This window comes from Carcharodon carcharias, chromosome 14 (genome assembly GCF_017639515.1).
Source record: "Carcharodon carcharias isolate sCarCar2 chromosome 14, sCarCar2.pri, whole genome shotgun sequence".
Taxonomy (NCBI): domain Eukaryota; kingdom Metazoa; phylum Chordata; class Chondrichthyes; order Lamniformes; family Lamnidae; genus Carcharodon; species Carcharodon carcharias.
In genome coordinates this window covers 99,113,084-99,137,425 of record NC_054480.1, presented here as the reverse complement: position 1 = coordinate 99,137,425, position 24,342 = coordinate 99,113,084, and the positions used below count along the sequence as shown (strand labels likewise).

The window sequence follows — 24,342 nt, the reverse complement described above, 5'->3', positions numbered from 1 at the left end:
AACTCTTTTGTCATTTAGTCTCTCAGAATCGTTGCACTGCAGGAGGCGGCCATTTGGCCCACCATGTCTGCACTGGCTCTCTGAAAGGGCAATTGCCTTAGTGCCATTCTCCTGCCTTCGCCCTGTAACCCTGCACATTCTACTTTTTTAAATAACAGTCTAATTCCTTTTCAAATGCTTTGCTTGAACTTGCCTCCACACGCCCTCAGACAGTGCACTCCAGACCTTAATCACTCACTGCATGAAAATCTTTTCCCTCTCGTCACTTTTGCTTCTTTTGCCAATTACTTTAAATCTGTGCCCTCTCATTCTCGATCTTTTCCTGTCTTTTAATCTCTCCTACCCTTCATCCTATCGCAGGCTTTTTCTTGTGTCCTTTTCCCACCTTCCCCCTTGCTTAAAACCTATTACATTTCTAACTTTTCCCAGCTCTGATGAAAGGTCATTGACCCAAAACTTTAGTCCTAATTCTCTCTCCACAGGTACTACCTGACCTGAGTACTGCCAGCATTTTCTGTTTTTATTTTCGATTTCCAAAATCCGCAGTATTTTGTTTTTGTATAGGTAATTCAGATACGTTAATGCTGGCCTTGCCATGATGCCCATGTCTCATGAACAAATAAATCTCCATTGTCTTAAATTCAAGGAACACTGATCTGAACATCTTTGGTGGACAACTGGTTTAACTGTCAATCTCCAGATCTGGTGGGGACATCTTAAGCTTTATCAGTTCCTGCTCTCCATCACTAAATCACCCATTATTCAAAGATCTCTGGTGATTTCTTTCTGCACCTTCGTTTCTTGAGTTTTTCTTCAGCTCAGAATGTTTATTTGATTTTTTTATTCTGCGTTCCAGGATTTTAATTTTATTCTGCAGTCTCTGTGAGATTTTGAGTTATTCCATTCACTGCCCCCATGTTTTAAGGTGTTAGGTGAGGTTCGGTAGGTCTATTAAAGTATTCATAGTCTTAGGTAGTTCAACAGTTAGTACTTATTAACTACTAGAAACCACATACATCAGTACAGTGAAGGTCCAAGCTAAGAGCTGTCTCAAAGCCTGCTTCTACACACAGCTCTGTCCAACACTGCACTGACCCCTGGGTGAAGGTCATCTGTTCTCTTACATCACTGTGTGGATGGTACTGTACTCAGTCCCATGTTAACTCTTTATGTGCCAGACTCTTATAATACAGATTGAACTCAAGTTTTTCTCTAGATTCTATCCCATCGCCTGCATTGCTCTCTCCAGGCTCATCTTGCCCATGAGGCCTAACTCCTGCTCCCTCATCCTATTCCGGTCAAACAATTGATCACCAACTTCACTTCCCATTTTAGCTGATATTGTTAATGATTGCCTCTCCACAGATACTGTTCCATCCACCCCCATCCTTTCAAACCTGAAGTCATCACCCCTTTCCTAAAGTAGTGCATCCCAACCTGTCTCATTGACCTGCCAATCTCCAACCTCCCTCTTTCTAAAGTCTTTGAATATGTTGACACTTCCCAAATCTGTGTCCCTATTTCCTGTCATTCCATGTTCGAATCCCTCCAATCAGGTTTCCGACTCTGCTACAATGCTAAACCAGCCCTCAACAAAGTCACAAATGATATTCTATTTGATTACAATCATGATAAACTACCCCTTCTTCTCCTTACATTTTCAGTTTTCAACAGGTCAACACCATCCTCCTCCAATTTCTCTCCTCAATCATCCAGCTGGGTGGCTCTGCCCTTGTTTGGTTCCACTCTTTTCTATCAAGTCATAATCAGAGAACCACCTGCAAAGGCATCCCCTTCTACTCCTGCATTTCTGGAATCTCTCAAGGATATAACTTTAGCTCTCCTGTATTTCTCATCTACATATAAGCCATGAGCAATATCGAAAACTATATCATCACATGTACACAGATGACACTGACCTGCATCTCACCACCACCTCTGCAGACCCTGCCTCCGACTCTGCTGTATCACACTGCTTGTCCAACATCCAATATCGGATAAGCAGAAATTTCCTCGAACTAAATACTGGGAAGATCGAAATCTCTGTGTTTAGTCCCCACCACAAACCCCATTCCCTAGCCACCATTTACATCCCTCCCTCTGCTATTTGTCTGAAGCCAAGCCAGACAGTTCACAACCTTGCTGTTGTGTTTGACCCCCAGATAAACTTCTGACCACATATTTGCTCTATCACCAAGACTGCCACTTTCCACCTCCGCAATATCACTTGTCTCTAACCATGCCTTAGTTCACCCACGGTGAAAACCCCCTTCATGCCTTTGTGTCTCTAGATTTAACTATTCAATGCTTGCCTGTCTGGCTTTCTGGCTTCCACCTTACATGAACTTATGCTCATCCAAAACTCTGCTGCCCATATCTTAACTTGCTCCAAGTCTCATTCACCAATTACCACTGTGTTTGGACCTACACTGGCACCTGGTCTAACTATACTACAATTCTAAAGTTCTTATCATTATTTTCATCTCCTCCATGGCCTCACCCCTCTTTAGATCTGTAATCTCCTCCAGTCCTAGAAGCCTTTGAGGTTCCCCAATTCAGTTCTCTTACGCATCCCCAGTTTTCATAACTTCAACACTGGCAGCCATGTTTTCATCTGCTTGGTGCTAAACTCTGGAATTTTCCCCGGAAACCTCTCTACCTCTCTCTCCTCTTTTAAGATGCTCCTTAAAACCTACCTCTTCAACTATGCTTCTGGACATCTGTCAAGACACCTTCTTCTGTGGTTCAGTATCAAAATATTTTTATTGATATCGCTCTTATTACGTGCCTTGGGACATTACAGTTGATTAAAGGGGCTACATAAATCTATGTTGTTCTTGTACGAGTATTTTGAAATTATCCTGAGCTCATTTTACATGGGACTCTAGCAACCAACAAAAAAAAAATGACTTTCCTGATAGATTAACCTTCAAAGCTATTGAATTATCCAGTCTCCCTCAAAACACAGGTGATCAGGAGATCCTTAGTGAACTACTGTGTTCCTTTTCTTCTTGTCTGGCCCCAACCTTGGCAATACTCCATTAGTTACCATATGGTTAACATGAAGTGCAACATTTATGACTCCAAACTCTGGGCTGCCGAGACCAATACTACACGTAGGTCATTCGGCTACTGATAGGAAGGCACACATTCCAATAGATTCAAATGCATGTAATAAGAGTATGCAAGTCAACCATACACCTAGGTATCAACAGCACCTACAAAGCAGGGAATGTTGAGACAATAGTGAACCAAGAGGGCTAAATGGGGGAGGTGGAGGAGCAGAAAAAAGTGAAAAATGGTGGGCTCAGAGTAAAATGGGAAGGGAGACCCAGAGTAAAGATGGGCAGAGTAATCTTGGGGGGGGGAGGCAGGAGGGCAGAGTAAAGTGTGGGGAGAAGGTGAGAAAAAAAGTGGGGGGCAGGGTGAGAAAAAAGTTGGGGGGGGGCCAAGGGCACAATAAAAATGGGGAGGGGGTGAGGGGGCACAATAAAAAGGAGGGGAAAGGGTGGCATGAAATTCCTTGACTTACCTCATAAATATGGAACTTGCCAGATAAATTAGGGCTTGTCCAATCTAGTGTAAGTACCCTTTAAACACAGTGGTAAATCTTACTTACTACCAAACAATCTCTTTGGAACTGAAAATTGACTTGATATGTGTTGTGTCTAATTCCTTAAACTTTAAATTATTGTTAGAGGTTTTAAAAAATAAACTGCAGATTAAGCTTTTTAATTTTTTTAAATTTATTTTATCATTCCTTCTTAAGCCAAACTATCTTTCTCTCGGTTTCATTCTATACATGATTTGACATTAAATTCAATATTCTTACTGACACTTCCTGGTTCTTCAATCTGATTGGCTAAGGAGGCACAATTGCTAGCCAGATTCCCTGTAGAGGGTGCTGCACTTTTTGAATGGATGGCTGACAGGAACTTCCAGTGCATAAGTCCATAGAAAGTCTACGGGTAAGCTCAAGTCCTGAAAAATGCCATTCGGTGGCCAGTAGGAGCAAATTTAGGTCCACAACCTTCAACAATCCAGGACTACCTCATTACTGAACTAAAGGATCAGCATAAATGTGAATTTCCATTGTTGAGACTTAAGCCACAGCCCACTGATAAAGGTATGTGACTAACTAAACTAAAGAAAAAAAAATGCAGAGTTGTGAGTTTCTGTAAACAAATTTTCATTCAGATTGGTTCATTTGCATAGTGACTCTCAAAAATCAAGTCTTGGATTTCAGATCAATATTTTGATACTAGACACTCTATGTATCTTCCTGCAACCAAAGGTAGTAACAAGACTTACCACTGCAAACTCATCTCTGTCCAGGTGGCCATCCTTATCAACGTCGCTAAGGTCCCAGACCTAATGAGAATAAGAATTGAAATCAAGGAATTAAACAGCCTCAGCCAGGAAAGGGTTAAGGGGGTTTTGGTGAAATGAATCCAAGTCATAGAATAGCAGATGCATACAGCCAAGATGTCAACTATTTTCAATATTGATAAAAGCGCTCAATCAAGATTGAGAATTTCATGAATTTCTGTTTATAAATCCCACTTTCCTATCCAGTCACAGGTGACAGTCCAAGGCTGTACTGAGCTGTCGCTCATTAGTGACACCCATGCACTTCGGAAATCTGTTGTGTGGTTGCCCACACTTCGTGGCTAAACATAATGCAATGAATCAAAAACATTAAACTGACTCATAACATTAGCCATTTAACATTATAAGCACCTTCAGGGAGTTCTCCTGGACAGGTATGTCTCTTTTTTCTACTCTGGCACTTCATCTGGGCAAGCTTCAGGTACACAATGCAAGCTGGATAATATAAATCTCAAGTCCCAAATTAGCTTAAATTTTTTCTCATGTAGAATAGCTTACTGAATGGGTGAGTTTAAAATTTTTCTCAAGATTTATCAGATTTCTTAATATATTATGAATATTATTAGCCACTCAAAGAAGGTTTTGAGGAAACAAGATGGATGCTCAAAGCACAAGAACTTTTTACGGCATGCGATTTGTTACTTTCTCATAGAAGTTGGTTCCTAACTGGAAGTAGTGTTTTTCCGTCCATCTACTTACAATCAGATATTTCGGCAAACCAGAATAGTTAACTCAAGAAGCAGTGGTTCTTCATGCCAATCAGAAACATTAAAAAGTGTGACAGATGTGGTAACAAGAATTTAAACTTCATTAGATACCAGTAGCTACTAATCTAAATATATTTGAGGTGTTATCTTTTCCCTTTTCTGCTCTTCTCGGGGTGATTTATAAGACTGTGGTTTAATATTGGAATGGTCAAGTTGTGGAGAGATTGAGGTATTTTTGTGGGGCTGTGTTCTGGACTCTATTATGAACTCACATTCTGGAGGTACAACACATGTTGCAAGTATTGTTCATAAGAAGAGTCCCTATTTCCATTCACCTACAGGTCTTGTGGGGTAAAAGGACTGTTCCTCCTACCATAGTGCAGAATGTCAAACTTTTTGCATTCATTCTGAGACTTCAGATCCTCTTTTCTCCCCCCTTCAACCCAACTTTAAGTTTTGCCTGTATGACCAGTGCCTCAGTCATGCAATCATATTTGTATATATAAGTACCTTTGGTTCAAAAGGTATTTGTGGTTTCCTTTATAATCACTAGTTAAAGATAAGAATGAAAATCCTAGCAAAGATAGGCAGTTTCGGAACTAATGTTTCTCTTGTTCAAGAAACTAATTTGATAGATAAGGCTCAGAAATTGAAATGGGGATGGGTGAAAGCTTTTTATACTTCACAAATTTGAGGAGGTTATAAATCGATCTTATGGGTATACAGGGCAGGATGCTTATGCCTAAAGTTGAAGATTAATGACCAAATATTTGTTTCTGCTTGCTAATTATGCGCTCACTCAATCTCAGTGGATTTACCTGTTGAGTTTTACATTCAGCAGTTTATGGCATTAGGAGAGGTTTAAAACATTATTTCAGATGCAGTTCTGCACAGATCCAGGCTGAGCATAACAGAAAGTGATTGTGTGTTATTATAGCTCAGCATCAGTAACACTGGATACTCTATGCCCAATTGTGTGTGCTTTTTTTAAACTGGTTACAAGTTGAAGGATTAGTAAATAAGAGCAGGGGGTGGTGGAAAAGTAGTCTGATGAAATCGTTTAGGAACTAGAGATTTATAAGGTACAGAAGCTGGAAATAGCGATAAAAAATGTTCAGCTTTTTTTTTTATCTTTATTCGTCCATGGGATATGGACGTCGCTGATTAGGCCAGCATTTATTTCCCATCCTTAATTGCCTTTGTTCAGAGGGCAGTTAAGAGTCAACCACATTGCTGGGGTCTGGAGTCACATGTAGGCCAGACCAGGTAAGGGCAGCAGATTTCATTCCCTAAAGGACATTTAGTGAACTAGATGGGTTTTTATAACAATCCAACAATGGTTTCATGGTTATCACCAGACTTTTAATTCCAGATTTTTATTGAATTCAAATTTTACCATCTGCCATGGTGAGATTCAAACCTGGGTCCCCAGAGCATTACCCTGGGTCACTAGAATACCAGTCCAGCGACAATACCACTATACCACTGCCTCCCCCGATGTGCAATATTATGACCACAATATGGAACAAATTGAGCCCTTCAAGATCCAAATCAATTTATTTGAAGCATGCTGATCATCAAGAAATCAACTGTTTTTTTGAACCATAGTCAATTATGAGGAAAAGATATTAGCCTCTGCAATTCAGAAGGGTTAGGTAGATAACCTTCTACTCTAAGGATATACATTGCTCCCTTATATTCCTCCAAAGTTTATCTTCTGAAGAACCAAAATGATTTTTAAGGATTGGAATTCATCATTATCCCAAAAGCTTCTGTAATATTCCTTTCAGAAAGATTTCAAAAGCTAGTCTAAAGAGAGCACTGAATGAAAAAATGTATTACAAGTTACACTGGTAGTGGATAAGGTGCTTTATGGGGAATTGAGCTACAGCTGTTTGATTTATATCCTGCACTGCTGTTGCGTGCAGTCCAACAACTGTGCTGTCCATTTAAATAATTGGCCTTTGCCTTTGAACAAAATATGTATTGATCTAAGCTGCATCTCAAATATTTTTGATTTAACAATTAAAATCTCAAGATTGGTTTTGCACTAAAAATAATCATGCGATTAGATGTAACATGCTCACCCTTCCCAAGACATCCAGAGGTAGGTTTGAGTTTATCAACACAGGTTTGACCTTGTCACCTGAAAGAAGGCCGTTTAGTGGAGTCAAGCTTTCAAAAATTCCATCAAATTTAGCTCGCTCTTCAGGCTGTGGGGAGAGGCAAGGCTGGTTAGCGTATTCTATTAGCGAGATTCTGAAAATACAATGAAGCTGCTTTTGAAGACAACTTGTGTAAACATTCATCCCAGCATTAGACTTGAAAGTTCTGGCCTTTCTCACAATTACCACAATGGCTCTCAGCTTGGCCATTCCACTTATTATGTTAGGCATCTTTGAATTTCTGTTCTTACACATTTTGATAGTCACTTGACACTGCCGTGACATCTCCAAAACTTCTAGCACTAGACACATTTCAGCAAGTTGTCATCCATGGCCTTTCACCAAAGTAAAGTTCATAATTACCTAACTTTCCCTCCAAATGCCCAAAGCCATATCAATAGCCCACTCCAATCATCATTAAACTCTGGAAAAACTCAGCAGGCCTGGCAGCATCGGCGGAGAATAAAAGAGTTGACATTTCGAGTCCTCAGACCTGCTGCGTTTTTCCAGGTAATTCTGTTTTTGTTTTGGATTTCCAGCATCCGCAGTTTTTTGTTTTTATCATTAAACCCTGTTGCTTCTGATTCTAATCTAAATTCATCAATCTCCTTCACAGCACAAGTCCACTACAGAAAACTTCTATCACACAGCAATGGTTAAAAGAATTGATCAATTCTACATCATCCAATGAGACAATGAAAATTTGATTTCTTTCTATTCTTCATTGTTTGGGTTGTCTCACTCAGTTCTACTTCACATAGATAACCTGGACCCTGCATTTGCTAAATAGAACTCCCATATCTCTTCCGAAGTTTTAAGTTGTCTAAGACAGTTCATTTTTCGCATTCATGTCCAGTATTTCCTTTCCCCAAAAATCAAGTCTAACTAAGTCTTGAATACCTTTCATACTTCCAGAAAGGGTACAAGATGCTTCTCATCTGATCCTTCTCTTATTTCTTAAGTTCAACGTCTTTTTTTCTACCTGTCCTCCCCCTTCCACCTGTCATTACACAAGAAGATAGAAAAATTAGGAGCAAGAGTAGGCCGTTTGGCCCCTCAAGCCTGCTCCACCATTCAATAAAATCATGGCTGATCTGATTACTGCCTCAATTCCACTTTTCTGCCGGCTCCCCATAACCCTTGATTCCCCTTTCTTCAATACTGCTGACACTAAATATCCACCAGAGTTTTTCTCATTTACAAACTGTTGCAAAACCAGAGGGGACTATAAAAACTCACATTATAACCACAATTTTCAGGATTCCTCAGAATCCTCCTTTATTACTTTCCCAAATTTTTAAATATGATCTTAATCCTCATCATAACACTCCCTTTCTCTAACTCATTCCCACCCAAACCTCAAAACTGTTGCACTTCAATCCACTTTGATCTTTTACTTAAAATTCAAATCTGGCAGCAACCGACTGACTACTACTTTATTCACATCCTCTAATCATTTCAACCTTGATCCTATCCAACATTATGAGCATTTGGCCCTTCATCCAGATTTTCTCAAAGTAATGTTCCTACTTCCCTTGTCTATCATCTGCTAAGCGCCTACCTTTAACACAGTAACAAGTCAGGAATTCACTAAACAGTGAATTGAAGATGCAAAGCTGTACACTACTTCTTTGTCACAGTTACAACGGCTTGTAACGATGTACTGCCCCTAAAATACTTAAAATAAAAATAGAGCATTCCCTTCTAAAGCGGATGTGAACTTACGTCTGGGTCTGGACAGAGCATGGTTTGTATCACCCAACGGAAAATACTAAGGCACTTCTTGCTCTTTTAATAGTCATAGGAACATAAGAATAGGAGCAGGAGTAGGGCATTCTGCTCCTCTAGCCCTGCTCCACCATTCAACTAGATCATGGTTGATCTTCTATTTCAATGCCATTTTCCCACACTACCCCCATATCCCTTAATATCTCTAATAACTAGAAATCTATCGATATCTGTTTTGAATATAGTCAATGACTGAGCCTCCAAAGCCCTCTGGGCTAGAGAATTCCAAAGATTCACCACCTTCTGAGTAAAGAAATTGCTCCTCATCTCAGTCTTAAATGACCTACCTCTTACTCCGAGACTGTGTCCCCTGGTTCTAGAACTCCCCCAATTTGGGGAAGTACTCTTCTTGCATTTATCCTGTTGAGCACTAAGAATTTTTTATGCTTCAATGAGATGGCCTCTCATTCTTCTAAACTCCAAAGGATACAGGCCCCGTCTCCTCAACCTCTCCTCAAAGACAATCCCACTGTCTCCGGTATCAGTCTGGTGTACCTTCGTTGCACTCCTCTAAGGCAAATATATCCTTCCTTAGGTAAGGAGACCAAAAACTGTATACAATACTCCAGATGCAGTAAACATCTAAACAACTGCAGCAAGAATTATTTACTCCTGTACTTAATTCCTCTTGCAATAAAATAGTCGCCAAAAGTTGGAGCAGAATTTAGTCCCAATGCAGGATATCCTATCCATTAATTTTCACATACCTAGAATGGCATAGAATATACAGCAAAAAACAGGCCATGCAGCCCAACTAGTCAATCTCTCCCATTATATCTACTTCACCCAAGTCTTTTAGCATATCTTTCGATTCCTTTTTCTTTCATGTATTTGTCCAGTTCACTTTTGAAAGCATCTAAGCTATTTGCCTCAGCCATTTCCTTTGCTAGCAGGTTCCACTTACTAACCACATTCCCTATTGGATTTTTTTGGTCACCACCTTGTATCTATGGTCCCTAGATTGGATTCTCCCACAAGAGAAAACATTCCCTCAACATCAACCCTGTCCAACCCATTCAGAATTTTAAAGATCTTGCTCAGATCACTTCTCTAAGTCTTCTTGATTTGAATTTGGAAAATGCATCTTCACAGAAAGTCATTCCCAACCTTTCGGATAGAGAGAGGAAGATAATGAAAATAAAAACAGAGAATGGTAGAAATACTCAACAGGTCTGGCAGCATCAGTGGAGATAATGAAAATCTTTGGTGCAAATCGAGGTTCCACCAGCCACAGCATCACACTTTATACAGCTCACCTTGAACTCACAAGCTTTATTCTAATCACCTTTAATGAACATTGTGCTCATCAGGCACTCCGCATTAGGATCACATATTCCCAGGTCAAGTCGAACATACTTAGATACTGAATAAAACTCCCTTTGCTCCCTCCCGACAGCATTTTTGCAACATTACTCCATCTCCCTCCACCAGATATCTTTGGTGACCTTTGAGTATTGTCAATTTATTGCCAAATCAGAGCAGCTTTGGACAGTGAGCTTATCCTCACTAGAATTAAGTTGAGGCCATCCAAATAGGGCCATTACAGAAGTGGCTTTCAATTCATCCAATCTGGGCTGAATTTGAACAGTTATCAAAGATGAACTCTAACCCATTTTGATTGTATGAAGTCAGTTATCCAACTCACCCTTACAGCCCAGTGCGTGTCTGAAGAGGGAGGAGGTGCTATCAGTGAGGGACTACTGCTGTCATGCTGCCAAAAGATAAAAGGCAATTAGTAATAAAGTACACACAGGTTCTGCATAGTGAATTCTTGAAATAAGTTAGACCTGCAAATATTTACATGTTCACAGAAACCAGCAATGAAATAAGAACTGCAAATGGTGGGGCAGTTAAGTCGACTACTATTAGTTAAGAAACAAAATTTATACATGTGTGGCGAGTTCCATGGGAACACCACCATCTGGAAGTTCCCCTCCAAGTCACTCACCATCCTGGCTTGGAAATACATCATTCTTTCACTGTCGCTGGGTCAAAATCCTGGAACTCCCTCCCTAACAGCACTGTGGGTGTACCTACACCACATGGGCTGCAGCGGTTCAAGAAAGTAGCTCACCACCACCTTCTCAAGGGCAATTAAGGATGGGCAATAAATGCTGGCCTAGCCAGTGACACCCATATCCCATGATTGAATAAAAAATTAATTACTTCTGACTTACGATTGATGAAATCATAGCCCAGTGAAGTGACAAACCCAGCAACAATTCACAGTGAATAGTCATATCTAATGCACCACAATTGATTTTCCTGGACCACAAAGCACCAGTAAACATCACAAGTGATTCTCTCACACAAAGAGCACCAGCACACAGCATGACTAATCCTCCTGCAGCACACAGCATAAGTACACACCAGGACTGAAATTCCCAGACGACAGCGCCAGTACACACCACGACTAAGCTCCTACATCAATACACGCCGCAACTAAATCTTTATAAACTGGTCCCAGCTGAAATGGTGTGTTCAATTCTGGACATTGCACTTAGTAAGGATGTCAAGATCTTAGAGAGGGCCATCAGAATAATACCAGCAAAATATGTGCAGAATTATGTGGTAAAATTAGGGCTCCTTCTGGCAGAGAAGGTTAAAAAGAGATTTGATAGAAGCATTCAAATTGGAGGCGATGGCATAGTGGTATTGTCACTGGGCTAGTAATCCATTACCCAGGTAATGCTATGGGGATCCGGATTCGATCCCGCCACAGCAGATGGTAGAATTTGAATTCAACAAAAATCTGGAATTAAAAGTCTAATGATGACCACGAACCTATTGTCGATTGTTGTAAAAACCCATCTGGTTCACTCATTTCCTTTAAGGAAGAAAATCTGCTGTCCTTACCTGGTCTGGTCTACATGTGGCGCCAGACTCACAGCAATGTGGTTGACTCTTAAATGCCCTCTCAACAAGAGCAATTAGGGTTGGGCAATAAATGCCGGCCTAGCCAGCAATGAATAATTCATGGTGTTGATGGAGATAATAAGGAGAAACTGTTTCCAGTGGCAGAAGCATCTGTAACCAGACAACAAACCTTAAGGCAATTGAAAAGTGAACCAGAGGTGATATGAGGAAAATATATATTTTTTTTTTACACAGCGAGTTGTGGTGATTGGGAATGCACAACCTAAATGGATTGGAAACAGATTCACTAACAACTTCCAGAAGGTAACCGGAAAAATACTTGAAGGGAGAAAATGTGAAATGCTATGGGGAAAGAGCAGGGGAGTGGGAATAATTTGATAGCTCTTTTAAAGAGACGGCACAGGCATGATGGGTTGCATGGCCTCTATCTATGTTGTTTTATGACTGACTTCACACCACCATACCTAATCAACCAGTACACACCATGATTAATCCTCCTGTATCATACAGCACAGAAAAGAATTGAAACAAGAAAAAGAAAAATGAACAAATAATTTGCATTGATTTAACATTTCTAAAAATGGCAAGGTGTCCCAAAATGCTTCACCGCCAGTGTACTACTTTGGAGTATAGTCACAGATGTAATGCAGGAAACAGCGTACCAATTTGCACACAGCAGTGTCTCGCAAACAGAAATTAGATAATGGCCAGAAGATCTGATTTTGTCATGTTGGCTAAGGTAAAAATATTGATCAAGTCATTCAGAGAACTCCCCTGCTCTTCTTCAGATAAGGTGATGGGATCTTTATGTTCAGCTGAAAAGGCATACGGGCCTTTAGTTTAACGTTGGGGCCAAAAGATGGTATCTCTGTCAGCGCAGCACTCCCTCAGTTATGCACTGGAGTGTCAGTTTGGACCATAGAGTGGGTTTGAACCAATGACTTTCTCACTCACAGGCAAAGTACTACCCCTGAGACAAGGCTTAAAGCACTACACTGATCCTTCTGTACAACACAGAATCAGGAGTGATGTGCGCTGGGGCTGAGGACCAGATTTTTAAAAGTCAAAACTGGGACACATTAAAAAGCGATGGGAAGGTGGGGCTCTGTGATGATTGACATGTTGGCTGACCAATGGCAAGAGTCGGGATTGGGGTGGGGCAGTTGAAGGTGGGAGGTCATGTCATATGATGATGTCTCCTGGAGTACCTCCAGCCAGAGTTGGCAACCCTATTCCGTAGATCATTTAAAGGGTGCATCAGCCGTGGAGCCATCGGCAACAAAAAGGGAGTGGCAACTCTCTTGGAGATATCAAGGAGATGGTGGGGGAGGGATAGAGGTCCACTGCATGCAATGCAATGCAATGTGATGAGTGTTTACATGATGAAGGACAAGATTTCACACAGAATTTCTCCCCCAGGTCCAGTTTATATTTGACAAAAAGGGAAAAAGTGAAAACTGGGACATTTGAACTATTTTGTAGGAAATTGTAGGGACACTGGAACATTTAATGAAAAACTGGGACGGTTCCAGCAAAACATGTTTGGTCACTCTTATTCATCCTTGTGCACTGATCTTCCATACAAGAAAATGCCATCCAACTTCCACAGAATTACAGCCTTCATATTTTACACCCTATGCCATTGTTGAACCTCAAGGAACAGGCACAGAGCAACTAATCCAATGTGGCAATACTGGGCGTGAGTAAGTATTTGATCGCAGCAGCAACAAAGAAAGCTCTATTCTACATATTTTCAATCATAAGCACAGGTCTTGCCAACAAGCAATTTCACCTAGCTAGTTTAGAAAAATTAAGGAAAGCTAGCATGCTTATTATATTTCAAGTTGAAAATCAACACAAATGGAATCATGCAACTTTATGAAGGCAGGTCGGTTAGGCAGTGAGTGTAAATTAACAACTGTGAGTCCTACTGCACACCTTTAATGACACACCAGTCAAAATACACCGATTTAGACTTTTGTTTAGAGGTTTAGACACTTACAAATTTGGGCGGTGGCAGTGTCACATTTAGACTGCTCAGGCTAACATCATGGCCATTCTGTGCGCACGCTACCAGGCGTAAAGCCACATAAAAGCCCTAAAATGTAAACAGAGGGTTAAGTATGAGAAGAATTAGTGAAAATCAACAGATTAGAATTAACAAAAGCATGACTCACATACCTGTTTATCCAGGTAACCTTTGCCTTCAGGGTCTGCCAAATCCCAAATCTGCAAAGACAAACACAAAGGTTACATGAAGACTACTCAGAGACCCTCCCCTATCCCTGACAAATTCAAGAACAGAGATAGGGATTTAACTGCACCGAGATCGGACAATCATTCTACTCATTACACCAATTCATAAGTGACTTAAAGAGCCTTGAAGGCTATAGAAATGTTAAAGATGGCAAAAGTTGCCACAAGTTTCTACTTAATTATTCTATACTGCCAACTTCAGCACAGTACAAAATTGAATCACTGTCACATCTATTGGGAATGGTATCAGTCCAGGCAACCTCAGCACAGCAATAGAAACAGTCCAGACACTTTTCAGTAAACAAAATCAAGCACTTGTCTAAAACAGTGCAGTGTCATTTCTACAAACATTAGCACCCAGAGACTTTCAGAGCTGCACTTGCAGAGAATAGCAGGCTAGAATATACTTGTACAAACTGCAAAGCCGCAATGGTTCACAGAGTTTAATTGCAAAAGCATCTGAATCATAGAAGATTAGGATTTGTTTCCATCCGCAGTGTTTAAAGATCACAGCCTAGAATGCAGTCAGACTGTCACAATCGGTCTTAGTGCCTCTGGGTTACGGAGCAGGAATTCTGGTAGCAGTAATGGTTAAATGGCCTGTCAACTAGGGTTTCCAACCCTCCAGGATTGGCCTAGGGTTTCCTGAGATTGGAGATCAATCTCCACTGTTGTATGCAACCCTGGAGTAAAATCATTAGGACATTAAAAAAGATTGGTTTTTTTTTGTTGTTTTCTTTAAACATCTCTCTCTTTACCAGATATAAAAATATTGGAAATGGGAGAATAAAGGCTGTTTGGCTGACAGTCAAGCATCATCCAATTGGGTAATGAGTCTTTTTGCTTCCCAATTGGCGCAGGAAGGCAGTACATCACAAGAATGGATGTGTTGCCGATGTACAGTTAGAGTGAGGGTCAAGTCATGTGATGAAACATCCAGGAATACATTTAATCATAGTTGGCAACCCAACTGTCAATCTGTTTAGTCAAGTTTTATAGACTTGGGCAAGATGGTAAAGGATGGCCAATACCCATGGAACTATGCACCAGCAATGAGTTAACACAATTAGGAGAAAGAGAGAAGAGCAGCCAATTATAATAAAATTGTATAAACTATGGGTAACTCTACTTCATGTCGAGATATCAAAATGTAACTAACATGCAGGTGACACAATCGTAGATTTTTACTACCATCCTAGATACTTCATTGGAAAGTTACTGACTAGTGTCATATTAGGAAGTTTGAATCCAAGCTTATTTTTGGTGAAAGAGAAATTGCTGCAAATAATAAGGGAGAGTGGATTCATTTTTACCAATATTCAAACTGAAATAATGGCAGGTATCTGTGGAGAGGTAGAGCCCAAAAATAATTCAACAAAGTGGCAGCATAAAGGCTTTCAAAAGCCAACATCATCAATTTGAACTGTAAGAAAGGTGTCAAGTGCAGGTCCAGCTTCCTCCTCAGGGAAGAGGATGAAACATTGGTCTAGAACCCTTTGGGTTGTTTCTGAAATCCTCTGTGTCCAATTTCTTATCACTAATTGCAGAGACTGAGAAAGGCAAGAAAGTCAGCCACTCCTTGTGGAAAGCCGAGAAAGAAGCAGGGGTTAACTAAACACATCTTGCCTCGGTTATATCACAAGCAAATTTTCAGAAACCCTAGTGCTAGGTCTTCATACGTAGACAGTGAGCATGGAAAACTATCTCACTACAGTGGACTCACAGCCAAATTCTCATTTTCATCTACATTCGAACATGCAGTTTCCAACAGACAATCTGGTGCTCAGGGGCAGGATAGCAGGCTGATTTACCTCCCTCACTAGCACCCATGGGCATGAGACAGAGGGCAATTCTAGCAGTCCTTCTGCCATCCCCGTCAGATCAACTAGCTCAGCAGACTAGTATCAGCTCTCCGACTTTATATCAGTAATCATTTTCACTTAATGACAGGACCAGCAGTTACACACATTAGCCATATCAAATTAGTGAATGGCTGTAGAAGATGAATGTATCTTACACAGTAGCTCTAGAAAATGCTATTCAGTCAAATTATTTTACCAATCTTAGAAAACAGGAACAAAAATATGATTATAATCATAGGCCAAACACAGGACAAGTATGGAGGTGCAGGGAGGCAGGTTCACAGAACCAGGATTTATTCAGAGATATACTTCAGAAGTTTACTCACAATCTTAAATGGATTAAAACACATGTATTGTACCACAATTCCCACATCTCGATGGTCTAACTGCCCCAGGGTTGTGCAATATTCACTTCATCCCCTGTTAATTTAGTACAATACCTCAGTATAGAGCCCTGCAAAGAGGACAGGATAACAAGGACAAAGCTGCAACGTTTGTGGGCCTTATGTATCCATCCTCTTTAATGTCACTAATACTCCAAAGTGCAAGAATATTGAACACCAGATCATTCAGGTCTATCTGCAAGGAGAAGATAACTACATCTATTAGATAGCAGATTCAAAACAAATATAAACACAGGTTTTATAAACAATTGCAAACGCAGCAGTGTGTAAGGTTGGTCACGCTGGGGATATTTTGGTAAACACGAATTAGTTATCTGCCCCAAATTTCAGTGACCGCTTTCCTGGCTTGTTTTTCTGCATTCATAAACTAATAACAGGCTGTAGTAAATGTTTTGGTGAATACTATACTCACACAGCATCTACTGAAGGGCAGGCAGCTCAGTGTTTAATCAGCTGTCTCCAGCTGTAAATGCACTGCACAGTGTGGTGCTGATCCATTTGGACACGAAAGGTCCTCATTTCAATCAGGGAGTTAATGGATCTCAGTTGGGGCAGTGGTAAAGGGATTAAATTTAGCTCTGTAAAAAAGGGGAGAGAATTTTTTTTAAGACAGTGAGTTATGATGGTCTGGAGTGCACTTCCTGAAAGCATGACAGCAGGTTCAACATTAAATATTAAATTTCAAAGGGGAATTGGATAAATACATTAAAAGGGAATGCTTGTTTAGCTTAAGGGGAAGAGCAGGGGAGTAAGACTAATTGGATAGCTCTTTCAACGAGCTGGCAAACATGATGGGCCGAATGGCCTCATTCTGTGCTGTACCATTCTAGGAAGAGGAGAAGCAAAGAAAGGACAGAAAAGAAAGGACAGAATATGAGACCTTGAAAGAATACAGCATCTTTGGAGTTGAAGCCAAGTACTTAAATCTTCTCCTTGCCCAAAATGAACATGATGGAACAATCATTTTGATGCAATGATGAAGCTGTAGCAGCTAAACTTAAGGAATGCTGACTTTATCCCCATTAATGCCTACTCCGTCAGCCAGCATCCAATAACCTACCATAAACGGCTTCCTGTTAAAGGAATACTAAGTGCGCGTTTAGTATTCACTAAAGTATCTTTCACAGGAGGCTGACAGTTTGTAGCTAATTTATGCTATTAGTCGATTATTGCATATGTCAGCCATGAAAGCCTCAGTATTCTGTCCTTTATTGATTGATTCATGACATTTGGTGCAATATACAAGTTACTCACTCAGCAACAGACTTTACTTAAAAAAACAAAAACCGGTAGTGTAGTGCAATTTAATTCAGAAAGTCTCATATAGTGTAGGTTTCTCCTTGAACAGCAACTCTGTCTCAAACAGTGAGCACTGACCAGACCTCTATGGTAGTCATAAGACAACTGTGCTTGGCCATAACAGATGTACAGTGAGCAATTCTAAGCACCTCACCTTAGGGAGGAAATCTTGTCCATGGAGGAGCACAGATTTACCAGAATGATACCCAGACTCCAAGAATTAAATTACAAGGAGAGATCATGCAAACTAGGAATAAAAACAAAAAATGCTGGAAATACGCAGCAATTCTGGCAGCATCTGCGCAGCGAAGGAGTTAACATTTCAGGTTGATTTTCAGATAAAGATGAAGTTTCTGTTGAAAGGTCATCAACCTGAAACATTAACTCTGTTTCTTTCCACAGATGCTGCCTGACCTGCTGACTATTTCCAGCATTTTTTGTTTTTATTTCAGGTTTCCAGCATCCAAAGAATTTTGCTTTTATTATACAAACTAAGATTGTATTTGTTGGAGTTAAGATGATTATGGGGTACTTGATTGACATTTCAAGAAATTAAGGGGAACAGCACGGTTATACAGAGTGAAACTAGCTCCACTAGTTGGGAAGTCTCAAACTAGGGAGCATTGTTTAAAAGTTAAGAGCCATGCATTTCAACAGTGAAAGGAGGAAATATTTTTTCACACAAAGGGTGAACTCTCCCATAAATCCCCACAAATTTTCTCTCTTCATGTGCCTATCCAAATCCCTTTTGAAAGCCACAATTAAATCTGCCTCCACCACACTCTCAGGCAGCACATTCTAGATGTTAACCACTCACAAGAAAATATTCTCTCATGTTGCCTTTGGTTCTTTTGCCAATCACCTTAAATCAAGGTGTCCTCCAACTCTCAATCATTCTGTCAAAAGGAATGGTTTATCTCGGCTTTATCTAGATCCTTCGTGATTTTGAACATCTCCATCAAAATCTCCTCCCAACATTCTTTTCATTAAGTTTCTCTAAGCTATCCGTGTAGCTGACATCCCTCGTCCCTGGAACTATTTTCATAAAGCTTGCCAGCACCTTCTCGAATGCCTTCACATCCTTCCTAAAGTGCAATGCCCAGGAATGTACTCAATTGAGGCTGAACCAAAGTTTTATAAAGGTTCATCATAACTTCCTTGTTATTGTACCCATTGCCTTGATTCATAAAGCCCAGGATCCCATATGCCTACTTAACCACTTTCTCAACCTGACTTGGCACTGTCAATGATTTGTGCATATACATTCCAATGCGTCTGTTCCTGAATCCTTTAGCTTATATTTCCTCTCACTTTCTTCCTACCAAAGCGTACCACTTCACCTTTCTCTACATTAAATTTCTTCTGCCATGTGTCCATCCATTCCTCCAGCCTGTCTGTTCTCTTGAAGTCCATCACCATCATGCTCACAGTTCACAATAACGTACTCTCAAGCTTTGTGTCATCCGCAAATTTTGAAATTGCACCTAGTGCATCCAAGTCTAGGTCATTAATATACATCAACAAAAGCACTGGTCCTAGTGCTGACTCCTGGGGAAACTGGTGTATGCCTTCCTTCAATCCGAAAAGTAACCATTTACCACTACTCTGTTCCTGTCACTCAGCCAACTTTAGGCCACTCTGTTCCTTTTATTCCATTAGCCTCAACTTTGTTGACATGCCTTTTTTGTGGCACATAATCAAATGCCTTTGAAAGCTCATGTCCAACATATCAACAGCATTACCCTCACCATCTCTCCCTGTTGCCTCATCAAAAAACTCAATCAAGTTAGTCAATCATGATTTGCCTTTAACAAATGTGTGTTGGCTTTCCTTAATTGACTGAATTTTGTTCCAGATTATCGCTTCTATAAAGCTTTCTCAACACCAGGATTAAACTGAGTGATTGTAGCTGCTGTGTTTATCCTTACACTCTTTCATGAACAAAGCTGTAACATTTGCAATTCTCCAGTCCTCTGGCACCATCCCTGTACCCAAGAAGGATTGCAATATTATAGCCAGACCCTCAGCATTATCCACCCTTACTTCTCCCAGCATCCTCAAATCACCAGGACTGGATGACATGCATCTATCAACTTTAATACAATCAGTCTTTTTAACACCTCCTTTTTCATTATTTTTACCCATCCAGTATCTCAGTTACTTTCTGCTTCTCCGTAATTTACTGATTTGGTAATAGAGGACGTGAATATTGCTGAAAAAAGACATTTTGTTGAAGCTTTTAATCTTGAACTCATCAGGACAATCACAAGAATACTAACGTCAGGGGAAGCAACAACTTTATACTGCATGAGAAGAGAGTGCTGATTGGTTGGCAAGTGGACTTTCATTGGTAGAGGCATTGCCATGGAGAATGCACCAGTTAATGGTGACTGACTGTTAACTGCCAACCATTGTTTGAAATTTAAACCAGGCAGCTTGACTCTGATTGGTCAAGGCATTGCCCTGAAGAATGAACCAGCAAATGGCTATCACTTATTTTGTTTAGCTGAAACAGGCACAATGTGTGGACATGTTCTTTCTGTCTGCAAAGAACAGGGCCCTGTGTATTAATATATGTAGCTTCCAGCACATGCATAAGTGCCATGCTGCAAACCTGACTGACAATCTTAAATTGGTTGTCAGCATAACTCTTAGCACATTGAGAATTGTTTAGCAAATGTTGTCCAATCGCAGAATCACATCTGATGTTGGACAGTGTGTTTTGAATTTTGCAAGCCTGGGCTGGTTGGGTACAATCTGTACCTTGCCCGGTGCGAACAGTGGAAGGGACATGCTGTTTGATACAATCCACCAGTCTTTGGGGTATACGGCCTACATACCTAGCATCACACTGGCACTGAAATTCATATACCACATTACTCAATTTTGGCTTGACAGCAGCATCTTATTAGTGGTGAATACCACTCATGTTGCTACTGCATAGTAGCAGCATGAAACAGCTAGCTTCACCTGTTGTTCAAATTTTTGAGCTACCTTGCCCTTCCAGGGTAATTTGAGGTTGACGAGGCACTTTTCAGGGCTGAAAGTGATGGCGTTTGGCCCATTACGAGTTTGTGCAATTTACAGCGCAAAATGATCTGATCAGGGTAGCCATTATCCCCTAGGATGTCTTTGGTGTACCCTATTTCAGCACCAAGCTTGCATGGTGAACAAATGGCTAGGGGCCTATTTAAGGGATTGCCAATAAGGCTAACCTTATAGCGCAGACCTGTAAGAATCCCAACATGTGAATTGACCAGTGAACCTACCTTCACTTTATGCTAGTTGCCAGTCTCTTCCCATATTCTCACTATGTCTTTATTTCCTTTTTCACTCCCCTCTGAACTTTCTATGGTCAACTTAGTTCTCATTTGTATTATCAACCTGACATTTGTCATATGGCTCCCTTTTCTGCTTTACTTTACCCTAGCCCTTTTATCATCTACAGCGCTCTAGCTTTGTTGTTCTATCTGCGGAAAAGTACTTCAACAGTACCTGAATCATCTCCTCTTTAAAGGCAGCCCGTTGTTCCATTCTAATTTTGCCTGTCAATCTTTCATTATAATTTAACAGGGACAGGTCTGTTCTCTACCAACTGAAATTGGCCTTCCTCCAATTAAGTCTTTATATTCTAAATTGCTCTTTGTCTTTTGTATGGAGGTAGGTCCCAGCTCAGCCATCATCTCATTGAATGGTGAACAGGCTGAAGGGGCTAAATGGCTACTCCTGTTTCTATGACTCCAATGTTCATTCTTTTTCAATTCAAGCAATGCTAATAAATTTGTCCCTAACAGAATGGGTGCATTTCATCTGTGCAAACCAACGATCTTAAGTGGTGAGAGACAAGAGGAACAAAGGCCAATTCCTTAAACATCAAATGTATAACTATAACATAGAAAGCGGCTAACTGTTTTTAAACTAAGCTTGGAACCAATCAAAAAAAATCCATAAATTACTTCACCACATCTCTCAAAATTCGACCAGATCCTCCAAATCTCAGTTAAATCAACTAACTTATTTTAATGAAGCTGGAGAAAGCTAGTCAATGAGGTTTGGGTTAATGTCACAACCTGCAAAAGCAGTGTTTTAAATTAGTCCCAAATTAACTCCTCAAAATCACTGTACATATTTTTATAATTTACATTACAGCAATGATCCCAGGTTTCGTTTTGCTTTATTCCTTCTGATAGCAAACAGGGTGAACTTAAATAATGCACTTTGTCTCACAGCTGTGAAGAATTTCACACATAAAAGACCAAGGAGAAGTCTGTTACCGTAGAGTATCAAGAAATAACCTGCTGTGGATTCCAAGAAAATTGTGTTTTTGGTTTATATCACACAATGCTTGTTTGGCCACAGTGGCCTCAGCGATTAATTACTCTGGCATCCTAGCAGCAAGGTCACTGATTTCACAAAATCACATATGTGCTCAAAATTACCTCTTACATTTCTAAGTATAAATGCAAACATTCCATTCTCGGGTCCTTAAAACATTATTATAATAATCCAAATAAATACCCTATGACAAAAAGTAACTTTGCTTTGACAGTTATGGCAGACTGCTAAATAACCCACATTACATTTATGCTCCCAATCACAGGTGTGCTTTGAGATTCCTCAATATTTAAAAATGTATAACCTGCTAATGCCACTAGAGGGCAGACACAATGAACCAGATAAAGCAGTCACTACCTGCACTCAAGGCAAAGATAGAATATCCCAGGAGACAGCCTGACCTACCATGATTTTATACAAAAACAAAAATACCTGGAAAAATTCAGCAGATCTGGCAGTATCTGCGGAGAGGAGCACAGTTATTTATCCTTTTTTTCCCCAAGGGACACAACATCGGTGTGCAGGATATGAAAAAAAATCAAGTCTGTGGGGTTTTTTTTTGCAATACTTTCACAGTTATTAGTTTAAATTTAGCATGAAAAACAGCTTCAGTTCTCCATCTGCTGCCACTGTTCGTGGTTGACTATGAATGTAAACTTGCTCACCCATTCATTTTCAGAATGCTGTGGCACATTAAAGGAATAGATGGGGATGGTGCAGGACTGCTGCACACCAAGTTCATACTGTATACACCAATGAGCTGAATTACAATTGTTGAATCCAAGTCAACAGTTCTTTCATGTGTTGTATTCCAGCTGTGAACGTCATAGCTCTGAAATGTCGACTGTACCTTCACTTCTCCAAGATGCTGCTGAGGGTTTCCAACAATGTTTTTATTTCATATGTCCAGCAACTGAAATATTTACCTTTTGTCTTTCATTTTGAGGTGCATTAACTAAACATGTAAATGTACAGTAACAGCATTAATAAGCACATAAGAACCTAAGAAATAGGAGGAGTGGCCATTTGGCCCCCTCAAGCCTGCCCCGCCATTCAATAAGATCATGGCTAATCTGCCCAAGGCCTCAACTCCTCTTTCGTGCTAGCTCCTCAGTTACCTGGTATTTCAAAAATCTATCTCCTCCTCTTTGAATACATTCTGTGATCTAGCCTCCACAACTCTCTGGGATCGAGAATTCCAGACATTCACTACCATCTGAGAGAAGAAATTCCTTCGCATCTGTTTTAAATGAGTGTCCCCTTATTCTGTAACTATGCCACTAGTTCGAAATTCCCCCACTAGTGGAAACATCTTCTCAACATCTAAAACAAAAACAAAAATAAAAATACCTGGAAAAACTCAGCAGGTCTGACAGCATCTGTGGAGAGGAATACAATTAACGTTTCGAGTCCGTATGACTCTTCAACAGAACTAAGGAAAAATAGAAGAGAGGTGAAATATAAGCTGGTTTAAGGGGGGTGGGACAGGTAGAGCTGGATAGAGGGCCAGTGATAGGTGAAGATTGCCAAAAGATGCCATAGACAAAAGGACAAAGGGGTGTTGACGGTGGTGATATTAGCTAAGAAATGTGCTAATAGGTGACATTAAGGGTAGAAAGCAGGATGAGCAAGGTACAGATAGCCCTAGTGGGGGTGGGGTGGGGGGAAGGGATCAAAATAGGCTAAAAGGTAGAGATAAAACAATGGAGGGAAATACATTTAAAAATAATGGAAATAGGTAGGAAAAGAAAAATCTATATAAATTATTGGAAAAAAAGGGGATCGGAAAGGGGGTGGGGATGGAGGAGAGAGTTCATGATCTAAAGTTGTTGAACTCAATATTCAGTCTGGAAGGCTGTAAAATGCCTAGTCGGAAGATGAGATGCTGTTCCTCCAGTTTGCGTTGAGCTTCACTGGAACAACGCAGCAGGCCAAGGACAGACATGTGGGCATGAGAGCAGGGTGGTGTGTTGGAATGGCAAGCGACAGGGAGGTCTGGGTCATGCTTGTGGACAGACCGAAGCTCAACGCAAACTGGAGGGACAGCACCTCATCTTCCGACTAGGCACTTTTGCTTTTTTCTCAACATCTGTCAAGCCCCCTCAGAATCTTGTACATTTCAATAAGATCACCCCTCATTCTTCTAAACTCTAATGAATTAAAGCCTAACCTGTTTGACTGTTATTGATAAGTCAATCCCTTCATCCCAGGAATCAGCCGAGTGAATCTACTTAGAACTGCCTCCAATGCCAGTATATCC

General features: G+C 40.4%; 1 protein-coding gene across 12 annotated transcripts in view; it reads right to left on the bottom strand.

Annotated features, from left to right (window-relative positions):
- Positions 1–24,342, bottom strand: part of eps15l1a (epidermal growth factor receptor pathway substrate 15-like 1a) — a 375,872-nt gene that overhangs the window by 246,002 nt on the left and 105,528 nt on the right. For all 12 annotated transcript variants that reach the window (XR_005945120.1, XM_041204271.1, XM_041204267.1 and 9 more), the window contains 5 exons: positions 14,108–14,155; positions 13,929–14,024; positions 10,695–10,760; positions 7,184–7,309; positions 4,312–4,371 (listed from right to left, as the gene is read on the bottom strand). Coding sequence is in view for 11 of the 12 variants with exons in the window: in XM_041204271.1 (XP_041060205.1) it covers positions 4,312–4,371; positions 7,184–7,309; positions 10,695–10,760; positions 13,929–14,024; positions 14,108–14,155 (396 nt within the window). In the remaining variant the exon portion in view is untranslated. The remainder of the gene's footprint in view (positions 1–4,311; positions 4,372–7,183; positions 7,310–10,694; positions 10,761–13,928; positions 14,025–14,107; positions 14,156–24,342) is intronic.